This window comes from Parasteatoda tepidariorum, chromosome 6 (genome assembly GCF_043381705.1).
Source record: "Parasteatoda tepidariorum isolate YZ-2023 chromosome 6, CAS_Ptep_4.0, whole genome shotgun sequence".
Classification (NCBI taxonomy): Eukaryota; Metazoa; Arthropoda; class Arachnida; order Araneae; family Theridiidae; genus Parasteatoda; species Parasteatoda tepidariorum.
The window spans coordinates 83,268,150-83,283,363 of NC_092209.1; the positions used below are offsets into that span (position 1 = coordinate 83,268,150).

The 15,214-nt window shown below is 36.3% G+C and overlaps 1 protein-coding gene across 1 annotated transcript; it reads right to left on the reverse strand.

Moving 5' to 3' along the window:
- Positions 1-278: 278 nt before the first annotated feature.
- LOC122271006 (uncharacterized) lies at positions 279-1,628 on the reverse strand. Its single transcript, XM_043050639.1, has one exon. The coding sequence runs from the start codon at positions 1,626-1,628 to the stop codon at positions 279-281; it is 1,350 nt and encodes a 449-aa protein (XP_042906573.1).
- Between the last annotated feature and the right edge of the window lie 13,586 nt (positions 1,629-15,214).

The window sequence follows — 15,214 nt, forward strand, 5'->3', positions numbered from 1 at the left end:
AGTTCTATTGTACAAGTTAAAAGTTATTAAAGATATAAGAAAACGCTTTTACCTAATTCTCCACAATACAAAAATTATCTAATTCTTATTTCATAACGTAACAATCCTCCCACCGTTTTGATTGGTGGTTTGCTTAACTAATCAAAGCTATTTATATTTTTATGAATTAAATGAATGAAAATTATAAAGTTAAAAACTATTGTTCCGAAAGTCCAAGTTTCAGTTCAAAAATTTAATTGGCACTTTAATTAGTCTTCCACTTCTCGTTCTTGCCTTACTCAACACTCGTGGTCTTCCTCTACCTGAAAGTCATTCTCTGGTTTATTCTTACATGCCTCATTATTTACTAGATTAGGTTCAGCTGGTGAGTAAATTTCGAGTGGGAAAATCTTCTGCGCANAAATCTTCTGCGCAGGCCTGACGAGTTCACAGGATGAAGTTTTAAGGCGAACCACTCGTACTTGCCCATCTTTACCAGGAAAAACATCTATTATTTTAGCCATTGGCCATAAAATTCTTTTTTTACCGTCAGTTTCGATTAAAACAATATCTCCTACTTTCAAAAGTTCTGCCGGTTTACTCCTTGATGGTCGTTGTAATAATTGCCCAAGATATTCACTTCGAAATATTTCTCTTAAACCAATGCGCAAATTTTGCTGGTACCTTAATTTTTTATTCAAATTTGCTTGATAAAAATGATCTAAATCTGGCACTCCGACATCATCTATTTCTTTCAAGAACATAGCTGGCGTCAATGGAATGAGTTCATCCCCTTGTTCCGAGACAAAAGTGAGAGGTCTAGAATTTATTGTTGTCTCACAATCACAAAGGACGCTCATCATTTCTTCATAATTTAAAACTGATTGGCCTAAAACTCTACGAAGAAGTTTTTCAACCATTTGCACCATTCTTTCCCAAAATCCTCCCCACCATGGGGAAACAGGAGGATTAAAGTTCCATTGAATCCTATTCACAGATGCTTCGATTTCGATCATTTTCCAATCTAATGATTTAAATAGGTTGTTAGCTCCTGTAAAATTGGTGCCATTATCGCTATAAATAACTTTCGGTCTTCCTCTTCTGTCTATAAATCGTCGTAAACCAAGCAAAAAACTTTGTGTTGATTGAGAAGTTATCAATTCCAAATGGATGGCTCTGTAGACAGCACATGTAAATATAATTATCCATGCTTTGCATTTTTCTCCAAGCATCAAAAGTCCCGCCAAATCTATTCCTGTTGCTTTAAACACTAATGCATCTTTGACTCTGTTTTCAGGTAACATTCCTGAATTGCATTCGATCCTCGTAGTCTGGTGTCTTTCGTGCATGTAAAAAATCATTAATTCCATAAGTTTACGTGTGCTTGGAAGCAGTATAAGACTGATAAAGCTTTCAAAATCTTCTCTTTCAGTTAACTTGGTGCTTACTCTTATGATACCTTCTTTGTCTTTAAAGACGCATAAAGACTTTAACCTTGCGCTATCTTCGTCTTTAAATGACTTTTGCTGAATCTGCTTCATTAATACTTTTTCAACCTCATTCAATTCGTACAACTTCAGCTCACCAATCTCTCGTTCGGTTCTTGTTTTCTGAGCATTTTTAAGGAATCTTAGAATCCATGCCGTCATTCTTAAGATTTTTATGTAACTCGAAAAATATGCTAGTATCCATGAATTTTCAGTGTTCTCGCAGGTAAGAGTTGCTACAACGGCTTTTCTCTGCTCTAAGTATATTTCCTCTTCATTTTCTATTGTGTTAGAATTAGGCAACTCGTTTTTAAACTTGAACAACCAAAGTGGTCCCTCCCACCATTTAGTTTCTATAGCTTTGAAACAGTGCATCCTCTAGATGCACTGTCTAGATGCTCTAATACCAGGAACATGTCTCCTAACCTTGGGCTCACTACATTCGCGTATTTTCTTCACTCTGTTACAAACGAATGTGGCCCAGGGAAGGTCATTCTTCTTAATCCAGAACAAGGCAGTTGTTGAATCCGTCCAATAATATGTTTCATTTAAGAGTTAAACTTTTCGTGACGAATTCAGATAACTTAGCGCCAATATAACAAACTAATAATTCAAGTCTTGGAATCGTAATTTTTTGCAGTGGAGAAACACTTGACTTTGCCTGTAAAAGTTGCACTTTAATTTCATCTTGCGATTCACTTCTAAGAAAAATGACGGTTGCGTGCGAATTCGTTGAAGCGTCAGCAAAAACATGCAAACTACCCTTAATTTTATTGACTGCTGTTGCTTGGCGAGGAATTCTTACTGATGATAATAAAGGTAAATCCTCAAGCCAAACTAAGAATTCCTTTTTCAAATCTTCTGTTAATACGGTGTCCAAATTTAGTTTTTCTTTCTAACTTCAGAATCAATTTTGGTATCAATGTGACTGGACAACTGAATCCAAGTGGATCAAATATTCTTTGAGCTATCACTGTGTGCTTTGAACACTGTAGGCCGTGTGATTGGCATATCTTTCATCTTCATTTTTGGTACATCACAAAACAAGGAATCTTCTCGTTTGTCCCACAGTAATCCAAGTACTTTAGTTACTTCAGCTTTATCTTCATCTTCATCATTATGTATTTTCGTATGCTCCTAGCATCTTAAGTCAAACTTTTCCTTTGACCATCATTTCGGTCGATTTATTAATGAAGTTCCGCTATTCCTCTTCAGTATTCACTGAAGAAACACAATTATCCACATAATAAGAAGATAATAACTTCTCGGCAATTTCAGAGTCAAACTGTCTCAAATAAAATTTGATAACTGCTCCCAAGAAGAAACGGACTGCACTTTACTCCGAACACTACACGACAATGTCTGAAAAGTTTTATTTCTGTCTGATTATCATCCCTCCACCACAAGAAACGTAAGTAGTCACGATCTTTATCATTTACTGAAATTTGAAGAAAGGCACCTTTTATATCGGAAATTGCCCCGATGTTGTTTTCTCTAAATTTTAAAATTATAACGGGTATTAGTTCCATCAAATTTGGCCGCTTGGCTAAGCAATCATTTAAGGAAAAATATCCTTTCTGCTTGGCAGACGCATCAAAAACGGGTCTCACCGGAGTTGTCAAGCCGTTTTTAAAAAATGCTCTGTGAGGAAGGTAATGTGCACTATTGCTTTTAGGTTGTTTAGGGACTTCTTCTATAACACCTTCCTTACACAAATTTTCAAAAACTGTATTGTAGTCGAAAAATCTATTAGCTTCATTAAGTTTTGCTGTAGTAGATAGTAATCTTTTTTCGGCTACTTTTCTATTGTCAGGTAAGATGTTCGCTTCCTTGATCAACGGTAAATAAATTTCATACCGTCCCTCAGAATTCAATTTAACTGTTCTTTAGAAGTACACTTGAACTGCGTCTTCTATTTCCTTTTGATCTTTTATTTCACGTGCCTATTGCTATACCTATTGCTTCAAGTTTCCAAAGGTCCTATGACAGTATTCTGAGTTAATAGAGAAATCAAAATATTCGAATGATTGGCCTCAATAACTGAGGGTTTCATTTTCCCCATAATGACTCATCCTAAATAAGTTTCTGCTGCAGTTAAACCACACTCCATATTGCATACTTTCCGAGTGTAAAGTTTTCCTGCTTCATCGGATCCAATTAATAACTCAAAAGGCTGTCAATGATTCCCAATATCACTAAGTGAGATGCGCTTCAGTACCATTTCTTGTACCCAAGGTCCATCATGAAGTCGTGGAACAAAACTGCAAATTTTATGTTGATCCAAATCTTGCATACTACAACTATAACTATTTTTCAAATCGGTAACTTTAATAGAAAAAAAGATTATGAATTTCGCTGCATGATTTTGACCCTCGAAATAAGTTACAAATCAATGTTTGAGTATCAATTTGGCGAAATTTCAGTTCCTCAACAGTGCTCTTCAGAATATATGAGCGTTGAGAGCCAGTGTCAATTAATGCTCTCATTTTCCTTCTTTACTCTCAATATTTACCATTAAAGTTTGAAGAAATATCTCTCCAGAACAGCAGGAATTCGCAAGTATTACATTTTGCCATTCACTCGAATCGATTACTTTCTCATCTTCTACTTCGGGCTTGTTTGGCGATAATTCTGCACACATGATCGACCAATGTCTCTTAGAACAAATTAGACATTTAACAGATTAACAATATTTTGCTTTATGTCCAAACTTAAGGCATATAAAGCAAGCTTTCTTATTCTTAATTAGTTCTTGCTTCTGATGGTAAGCCAATTTGGCTGCCGTAAAACAGTCTCTACTGTCATGGTTTTTGTCGCAAAATAGACACCTTTTATCTACCACAGTCCTCGACCTCTTACTTCCAGAAAATAACCCATTTGCTGTTGGTATAAATAGATCAGCTTTAGTCCTCCTTTCTTTCTTAGTACCATCAGCGATAAATTTGAATCCAGTTTCACCAAAGAAATTCGTTGTTCTCCTTAAACTTCGTTTCTCAGAAACGATAGCAGTTGCTTCAATTTAATCTTAAAATCTCTTCAGGAATGCACGATTCAACCAAAGGGAATAACATTGCTGCATATTTGTCACTGGTCATACCTATTGACTCTAAAGAACGAAGGCAGGATTCCAACTTATCGTATAAATGAGCTACATTTATTCTTCTCGGTAGTTCTGTGGCATTTTTAATAACTAGATTCAATAATTCTCTGACATAAAATTCGATTGTTAATTCTTCAGCACCAAATCTATTTTTAAGCATTCAATAACTTTATTATAATTCTCAGCAGTGGCGGGGAAACTCTCCACGATTTTTCTAGATCTGGAACCAACTACGGTAGCTTGATATAAATTAATGGAATTTATCTTCTTTTTCCATTTCTAGGTCATGGTGAATACGCTTAAGCTGATTCCAGAATGTAAACCAATCCTTAATGTCACCTCCGAATTGTTTCAATTCAATCTTGGGTAATTTTAATTTTCGTCTGCTTAGCTTTTGGCGACGAACTAAGAGAACCCAAGGAAGGTTCAACTTTCTTATTGTAATAGTCTGCAATTTCTACACGAGCGAGATCCATTTTTTCACTATACTCTTCTGTACTTGTATGTTCTATTTCAAATTCTTCATCAGTTTCAAACTTTTTTTTCTAGTACTCTTGAGTCAAATTCATTAAATATTCCATACAGTCGTTCTAACGTGGCACTTTCAATTTTTAATACTCCATCATCTGGTAACTCTTTATTTAATTCTTCGAATAAAGTATTAAACGTTTCGGAAAAGGAAGCTCTTGTTGCTCCACGTTTTCTTAATATTACATCTATTCTTAACTATGATATTAAACTTAACTTTTAATTTTGATCGATGAAATAAATCGCGTAACAAACGTGTTTACAGTAACTAACCTGTTACTATTGCCTTTTACCAAGTCCGGGGTTACCACAAATGTTGAATACAGCAAGAAATATACCCTATTTCTTCCACTCCTATATTTCATTTAACCAAATTCTTAAAAGAAATACAAAAAATGTTCTACATGTTTATAAACTTAAACTAGAGTTCTATTGTACAAGTTAAAAGTTATTGAAGACATAAGAAAACGCTTTTACCTAATTCTCCATTATACAAAAATCATCTAATTCTTATTTCAAAACGTAACAACGAGAACCTCCCACTGTTAGGCTGACGTAAAGGGGATTCTAACCCATGATCCGTCTACCACTGAGAATATTTCACGTCAGCACTGTGGTCGGTGCAATCAGGTTGCGGAATTCGTATCGACTGTGTCGGTAGTATCTCCCTGAATATTGTTTTTATGATAATATGTATAATTAACCATGTTTTAGTTGAAATTGTGAACTGTTACAATTGACCCCGTAAGTGGGGACAATTGTAACAAGTACACGACTGTCAAAAATTGTTAATAACTAATATAATAACATTTAAAAACAGGTATTTTTTTTTCTAGTAGAGGATAGTCTACTTTACTCGTCTGTCAATTAATACTAATAATATATTGGATTTTTTGTTAGTTAAAAATAGTTAATTAAAAAATGTTACAATTGACCCCACTCTCCCCTACCAAGACAGAAAAAAAACTGGCACGAAAGATATTTCATTTTAGCATTTTTATCGAAAGAAATAAGAATTTCTGTAACAACTAAGATTTTTTCTCACAATTACAGCTGCTGTTGTACCTGTAGTTCATTTATGTCGCACTAGAGCTGCACAATGGGTTATTGGCGACGGTCTGGGAAGCATCCCTGAGGATGATCCGAAGACATGCTATCTCAATTTTAATCCTCTGCAGAGGGGATGGCAGCTTCGGTAGCCCAACGACCTGCACGCTAAGTCGAGCCCTTTAAGGTAGAACAGTTTAACGAGGACCTATACCGCACATACTCGGTCCCTACGCTGACTGATCCAAGTGGTCACCCTCCCGCACACTGACCGCAACCGGTGATGCTTGACTTCGGTGATCTTCTGGGAATCGTGTCTTTACTATCAGTCCACTGCGGGGAATCACAATTTTAACATATATATAGAACTGCTTTTTTCTCAAGAAAATGTAGATATTGATGAATAATTTAAATAAGAGAATAGATTTGCCTATCCCGGTAACTATTTAAATCTGAAACGGTTTTACCACCAGTGTTTCCTCTTTTCCATGGAATTTGGTCATTGCTTGAATGACGTAAGATGTCGCTTTTAAATTTATATATTGAATATATATACTAAATATATATATTGAAACCAAAGAACTGTTCAACCTAGGTTGGAAAATGGTGAAAAGGCAATTGAAAAATAATGTATGTTAAGGATCATAAAATCAAAAATCTTCTGCAACTGCTGGCACTAATACAGACTGGTACTAATGAAAATAATCCTTTGAGAAATATTAGTGAAACCTAAATTGTCGTCAATTTTATCAATTTTCCAGCCATTATGTTTGTCTCAAAAAATTAATTCCGGTCAGTGACGCGCCCTAATTTTTGACTTTGCAATCGGGAAATCACATATTAAATTGCAAATGTTACATTTGAAGCGGTGCGACTTAAATACGCAAATTTACTAATTCAGGAAATATAGGTTCATTATTTTCATAGGTTCATAGGTACCTAATTACAATTATACATATTGTTCCAAATAGACAGGCAATTTGATTTTTTGACACTCAAAATATGTGTTTACTGTCATATTTAAAATATGAATTTGAGTAAAATATGACCTTGATAAAAACATTTTAGAGCATTACTTTTGCCTCCCATTAAATTTTTACCAGTTCTTTATTCACGGTAGGAGAATTTTATCAAAAAAACGAAGAATAAAATTTAGCAGAAATAAAATTTGGTCACCTTAAGCGGAAATAGTTGTCTATAATTCATAGTAACACTTTTATTAACTAAAACCATAAGATGCTTGCAAATTAAACAAAAAAGTGAAAAAAATCATTCCATGTCCTACTTCTCATGTTTAGCTCATTTTTATAGTTTAACATATATTAATTGCATATTTATTAAACTCTATTGTATTCTAGAAGACACCAAACAACGCTTAAGTAGTTTAATTTTGAAATTAGTTATCTGGATTGTAAAGAAAAAAATATCAATTACTTTTGACTATCATTTTAACCGTTAGCTGACTTTATTTTGTTTTTCTTTTATATTTTATGAAATAAATATTTAATGAAATACTGTGACTTACTATTTTAAGTCACCTTTCGTAACTTCATCTTCGGTCAACGAATTCTTTTATTTCATCAGTTAGTCTTTAACAAGTTTTTTTTAACTTCAAAAAACAACCCGCACACACGAAATCCAAACGCTAAATGAACTCAATAATGATTTTCACGCATTGTTCAAATTAGCTTGAAACAATGAATACTTTTAAAGTGCATATAATTTGCTTTTTACTGTAATTGTTTAACTACATCTTTTAGCTTTGTTGAAACAGTGGTGTACGCAAAAATATAAACCTTAATAGCCATTGTTAGAAAGTGAACTTATTTAATTTTTAAAAAACATAAAGAATCCTGATTTACAGAGATTTTTTATTAAATTCTACCCAATAAATAACTTAACAGAGTTTATCGCAAAATCCACCTTAAATATATATTTTTAAGATCCTTGTAAAGTTTATATTATACAAATTACGGATTCCAAATTAGCATGGAAAATGTTCTACAGAAATTAAAATAAGGCAATCGTTTTTTTTTTATCTCCAAAATGTTAATTTGAGTTATTCTTTTGTTTTACTTTAGGTATGGTTTTTAAAATATATATCTAAACAAAAATATGTATTCCTATCTGTAGTAAAAAAAAATTGGACGAGCTAGTCAACGGATTGTCCAATACCAAACTAAAGGAAAACAGGGCCAAAGGGTACTTGTGCTATCAGAATTAGGAAAATTAAAATGTTTTAACTAGATTCTACGTACCAATTTTTTTTAAATTAAATGGAATACCTACAGTGACTGCAAATTCCGAGTTAAAGTTCTAAAATTAAAGGGTTACTAAAACAGTTAAAATTTCCAAAAGCCTCATGTTTATAATATTTGAACCTCTGTTTCCTCCAGCAATCAAACATGTTTGCATTGCATATATAGTACTTGATTAAATGTCGAGAGCATTTTATGGAACTTTTAAATATTTTATTTATCCGCTAATGAAGAAGTATAAATTCAAAGTTTTATTCCATTTACTTCGGTCATGAAGCTATTTTCTTCATAACACAGGATATTTTTTCACATCATTATCATTTTTGTTTTCATGGTAAACATTTTTCTGAATGAATTTTATGAGTTTTACATCTCTGGAAAGCCGCAATAATAATCCAAATTAAACGTTGCTGTGCATTCCCTTAACCTAGTTGGTGAAGAATCTGTTAAGGTTGCAACCGAAATTGTGAACTTTTTTGGAGTAGTGCAAAAAATATACGTTTTCTTTTCTACTTCGACTGGTGGGAACTGTTAAATCGTGAAACAAAACTCAAATTTACATTAACAAGTTTAGGCCAGACCAGATGGTCTTGTTACTATGATGCTGTCAAAGCTTTGAAAAATAATTATGATGACTTTATGAAAATTTTCGAAAGTTTCAGCGAAAATGAGGATGAGAAAATTGATTTCCGGAAAGAGGCACGAAATTTATTCAGTAAAATGGCAAAACTCGATACTGCAATTTTGATTATTCTTTAGGGAAGAAATTTTGGGGAGATTTAATTTAGTTAATAAAAAAATAAAGAGTTTAGATATTTGTGAAGGCAAAAAGTTAATTGTATCATTAAAAGACTTCATGAACAACATAAGGCACCAATCAGATCAGAAGCTAAAGGAATACGAAGAGAAAGTTTAAAAATTAAGTACTAGTGTGGGAATAGACTACAATGACATAAATAAGAGACGCATAACTCCAAAATTTTCAGATAAGTCTACAGATAAATTCTCAGTATACGGCGCGGAAAAATTTTAAAAGAGACACGCTAAACGTTGCGTTGGATAAGCTGATTATGGATTTAAATAAAAGGAGCCAAGTCTATGAGATGTATAGCAAGAAATTCAAATTTTTAATGGATTTGCAAGACAGAAATATGGAAAACATAGATCTGGAAAGTATACGTAATATTGTTGATTACGAGGGTTGCTATTCATATTTCTGGCCTAATAATGAAAAAACAAATATGTAGGATCGAAATTGGTTTTATTGTTTTTCAAAATATTCTCCATGACTAATTTCGGATTTTTGCATGCGTTTGAACCAATTTTCAAAGCACTTTTTCCAGTCCGATTGAGGTAACTCCAAAACATGCGTTTTGAATGCATCAACCGCTTCTTCGGGGGTCGAAAATCGTTGTCCACGTAATTTATTTTTGATGTGTGGGAATAAGAAGAAGTCATTGGGTGCCAAATCAGGGCTGTACGGCGGATGACCCATCAGTTCGATCTTTCGCTCCGTCAGAAATGCCTTTGTTTGAGTCGATGTGTGAGAGCTCGCATTGTCATGATGAAGAATGATTCGCCTGTTCTTCTGCTTTTTTCGAATTTCTCCGATGACTTCTGGCAAACAAATGGTCGTGTACCATTCAGAATTGACCGTCCTGCGTTGCTCTAACGCCACTGTTGCCACATGACCGTTAATGCCGAAGAAACAGGCAATCATTTGTTTCGATGTGCTTCTTCCTCGAACAACTTTTGTTGGTTTTGCCTCGTCTTGGAAGACCCATACAGTTGATTGCTGTTTTGTTTCCGGCTCATATGCATAGATCCATGATTCGTCACCTGTGTAGATGTTATACACAGCCTTTGATGTACCTTGAACGTATTTTTCCAACATTTCCTTGCACCAATCGACACGAGCCTTTTTTTGAGCGTTTGTCAGATTATGCGGGATCCAACGCGAACAAATTTTTTTTACGCTCAAATGTTCATGCAATATTTTATTGATGCTAGTCATACTAATGTCCAAAGACGCCTCTATCTCACGGTATGTCACATGACGATCTTGCTTTATCAGTTCACGCACAGCATCGATCTTTTCTGGCACAACAACGGATTTTGGACGACCTGCACGGGATTTGTCCTGGATCGAACATCGACCACGATTAAATTTGTTATATCAATTTTTTACAGTGGCTGTAGGATGGCGCTTTATCGCTGAATAAAGAATTAAGTTCATCGAAGCACTCTTGTCTTGACAATCCACGTCGAAAGTTATGAAAAATAATGGCACGAAAATGTTCACGATTCAATTCCATTTTTTGAAAGAGTCAACTTAGAGTCTTTTCAACTTACTGTCAACAACACAAATGAAGCTATAATGGTAAATCGTCTGCTGAATTTATGTTTAAAAATATCAAACTTTCGATTAAAATCGTCTGCGGTCGCCTAGCAACACTTACTGTTGCCAAGGCCAGAAATANACATAGATCTGGAAAGTGTACGTAATATTGTTGATTATTATCCAGATGACGTAGACGAGCATTTAGTGAATGAGTGCATTCAGTTAAAATCTTATTTACTTCAGTCTAAGCCAGAGCCTTACACCTCTTGCAGAGAAATTTTTATGCTAATTTATTAAAAAAAAACTTGTTGATGTTTTCCCAAATTGCTATACTATCGTAAAGATTTTTTTAACTTTGCCAATCACTAGCTGTGAAGCGGAGCGCTCTTTCTACAGGATGTTATATATAGAAAACAAATATAGGACAACAATGTCGAACCATCGACTAAATCATTATTTCTTTCCATAAATTGTGATTTAGCGAAGAACTTACAATGTGATGAGCAAATAAAGGAATTTGCAGCACAAAAATTCAGAAAGGTTGCTTTATAATTTATGTAACATAACTACACATAACCTGTTAATTTCTTTTGCAATAATGTTGTGCAGTTGCTGTTTGTATAGACAAATAAAAATAAATAAATAAAAAATAAATTAAATTATTTTATTGTCCTATTTTTTCTATATACTTATCTACATCACTATAGAAAACAGTTTTTTGACAAAATGGCTATTAGGGCCTCTAAGTAGTTTCAGCCCAGGGCCCCACAAATTCACGATCCGTCCATGGCCAAGGTCTACTGTGCCCATCTCAGTTTTTTTGACCTTGGGCTCTGGGCTGCAGGACCAGATGTTTCGGATAGTTGGTCAGTCAGTCGAATGCGGAACCCCCAGTGTTTAGTTCCCAAGCATGCTTGGTACTCATTTATCGACCCACTGAAGCGATGAAAAGCTGCGTCAACCTTACCTGGCCCGAGGATCGAACCCAGGAACTGTGGCACGGGAGCCCTGAGTGCTACTAGTCAGCCACCGGGAGTCCTAGTCCAATACCAGTTTGTTCTAAAACCTTCCAGTTTGTAATAAGCTCTAAGGCATAAAAGTATGAACCTTTTGTATGAACCGGTTGTCTGAGATCTTAATTTTTATTCCTCCCCCCCTGGCTTTTCAGTCTCCGTCATACTATAAGAAAGTCAAAAGCGCTAGTATAGCTGGCACTTCTTTCAGTTTTCCCAGAAGATTTTATTTCTATATTAAAATCATAATTCATGATTGAATTATCGATTTATTATTTTTGACTACCATTATATAAAAATAATAAGGAAATGAACTTAACAAATGTGATGAGGTTTTAACTTTGTCTAGGCTCGAAAATTTTCTGCTTACAATTATAAATATAATTGCTTCGCGTGCAGGTCGTCGGGCTACCGAAGCGGGGGTGTCATCCCCTCTGCAGATTATCAAAAATTGTGATGGCATGTCTTCGGATCATCCTCACGGATGTTTCCCAGACCGTCGCCAATTGCCCATTGTGCAGCTACAGTGCGACGTAAATTAACAACAACAACAAATATAATTGCGAAAAATATTCCTTAATAAGTAATGTTCTCAAAAGTTCTTCGGACATTTTGGGGTACTCCATCGCTCTAACTGTTTTTCGCCATTCCAGTTTGACTTATTGTTACTTTTGCACTAAACCATGCAGCACACAGCTCCGTACCAATAAGCCCGTCAATTCGAATGTTTGCTGTAGCTAGATTGTTACTTATGCTGTTGCTGTTGTAGTTCCTTTACGTCGCACTAGAGCTTCACAATGGGCTATTGGCGACGGCCTGGGAAGCATCCCTGAGGATGATCCGAAGACATGCCATGACAATTTTGATCCTCTGCAGAGGGGATGGCACCCCCGCTTCAGTAGCCCGATGACCTGCACGCGAAGTCGAGCACTTTACGGTAGAACAGTTTAACGAGGACCAATACCGCACACCCTCGGTCCCTAAGCAGACTGATCCAAGTGGTCAGCCACCCGCACACTGACCGCAACCAGTGATGCTTGACTTCGGTGATCTGCTGGGAACCGTGTCTTAACGATCAGTCCACTGCGGGACTTGTTACTTATGCACGTGCAGCTTGTGTGCTGTACAGCGCATAAGACATTTTCAAGTCGAAGAATAGATAGAATACGTTCGAAAAACATATAGCAAAGACACATCCAGGTTTGTGGTGGGATTCGAACCTGCTATCTCCAAATTAAGAAGTGTTTGGTGGTATGGCCAAAGGAGAGATTAGTTTTTTTTGTCATTTTTTCAACTTTCTTGTTTCATTACTCTATTTTAATTAAGTAATGGAGAGGTATCTTCTTATAACCGGCTTTGATTGGTCAACCCAATTCTGAGTTTACAACTATCCATGCTAAAATCCTTAGCCTTGTAATTTTGAACCCTACCCTAAAGACTATTAAACAATTATGCCGTGATGGCTCAGGGGATAGAGCGTTCACCCTCCANGTCCTGGAAATTCAACGAAGCGGGGGTGTCATCCCCTCTGCAGAGGATCAAAAATTGTGATGGCATGTCTTCGGATCATCCTCAGGGATGTTTCCCAGACCGTCGCCAATTGTCCATTGTGCAGCTACAGTGCGACGTAAATTAACAACAACAACAAATATAATTGCGAAAAATATTCCTGCGAAAAATATTCCTTAATAAGTAATGTTCTCGAAAGTTCTTCGGACATTTTTTGGTACTCCATCGCTCTAACTGCTTCTTGCAATTCCAGTTCGACTTATTGTTACTTTTGCACTAAACCATGCAGCACACTGCTCCGTACCAATAAGCCCGTCAATCCGAATGTTTGCTGTAGCTAGATTGTTACTTATGCTGTTGTTGTTGTAGTTCCTTTACGTCACACTAGAACTGCACAATGGGCTATTGGCGACGGCCTGGGAAGCATCCCTGAGGATGATCCGAAGACATGCCATCACAATTTTTGATAATCTGCAGAGGGGATGACGCCCCCGCTTCGGTAGCCCGACGACCTGCACGCGAAGTCGAGCACTTTACGGTAGAACAGTTTAACGAGGACCAATACCACACACCCTCGGTCCCTAAGCAGACTAATCCAAGTGGTCACCCACCCGCACACTGACCGCAACCAGTGATGCTTGACTTCGGTGATCTGCTGGGAGCCGTGTCTTAACGATCAGTCCACTGCGGGACTTGTTACTTAAGCATGTGCAGCTTGTGTGCTGTACGGCGCATAAGACAATTTCAAGTTGAAGAATAGATAGAATACGTTAGAAAAAGATATCGCAAAGACACATCCAGGTTTGTGGTGGGATTCGAACCCTCTATCTCCAAATTAAGAAGTGTTTGGTGGTATGGCCAAAGGAGAGATTAGTTTTCTTGTCCTTTTTTCAACTTTCTTGTTTCATCACTCTATTTTAATTAAGTAATGGAGAGGTATCTTCTTATAACCGGCTCTGATTGGTCAACCCAATTCTGAGCTTACAACTATCCATGCTAAAATCCTTAGCCTTGTAATTTTGAACCCTACCCTAAAGGCTATTAAACAATTATTCCGTGATGGCTCAGGGGATAGAGCGTTCACCCTTCAACGAGGTGAACCGGGTTCGATTCCCTGCAATGACTGGTCAATACGAATTACGCATCCGGCTTGCACCGAACACCGTGATGACGAAAAATATCCTCTGCTGTCGACGGATCATGGGTTAGAGTCCCCTCGTTGTCAGGAGCTAACCATGGAAGGTTTCCGTAGTTTTCCTCTCCATGTAACGCAAATGCGGGTTAGTTACATCAAAAAAAGTCCTCCACGAAGGCATATTTCTCCCAATACTTGATCCAGGAATTCCCTTGTCTTCCGGATTGGGTTCAAAATTACAAGGTTACGGAGTTGAACATTGGTAGTCATAAGCGCAAAATTGAGTCGGCTGTTCAACTACGGTTACGAAATAAGGTAAAATTAAACTCTTGTATCAAGCTTTCGTGGAGGACTTTTTGATGGAATTCACCCGCATTTGCGTTTCATGGAGAGGAAAACCGTAAAACTTATGATTAACCTGACAGCAAGGAGACTTTAACTCATACTCCACCTATCTCTGGGGATATTTTACTTTAGCACTGTGGTTGATGCATGTCGGTAGCATAGTTTATAGCGCCCAGCCATCGCAGGGATGCAACCCATAGGGAGGCAAATGCTCTATCCCCTGCTGAGCCATAACGGCATCCTGGTATGGTATTAGCTTGCTTGCGCTGATGTCTTTAGTAACTTCGGTTCCTGATCTTATGAAAGACAATCCGAAAAATTTGTTAACGGGCCATCTAGATCTTGACTTATTTTTCCGTACACACATATATGCAGCCTTAAGTGTTTAATTCAAGAAACTTTTTAGAAATTCTTGTTCAGTTGAAAAAAAAACACCAATTTAGATCCAGGGTAATGGCGAGATTTAAATGAG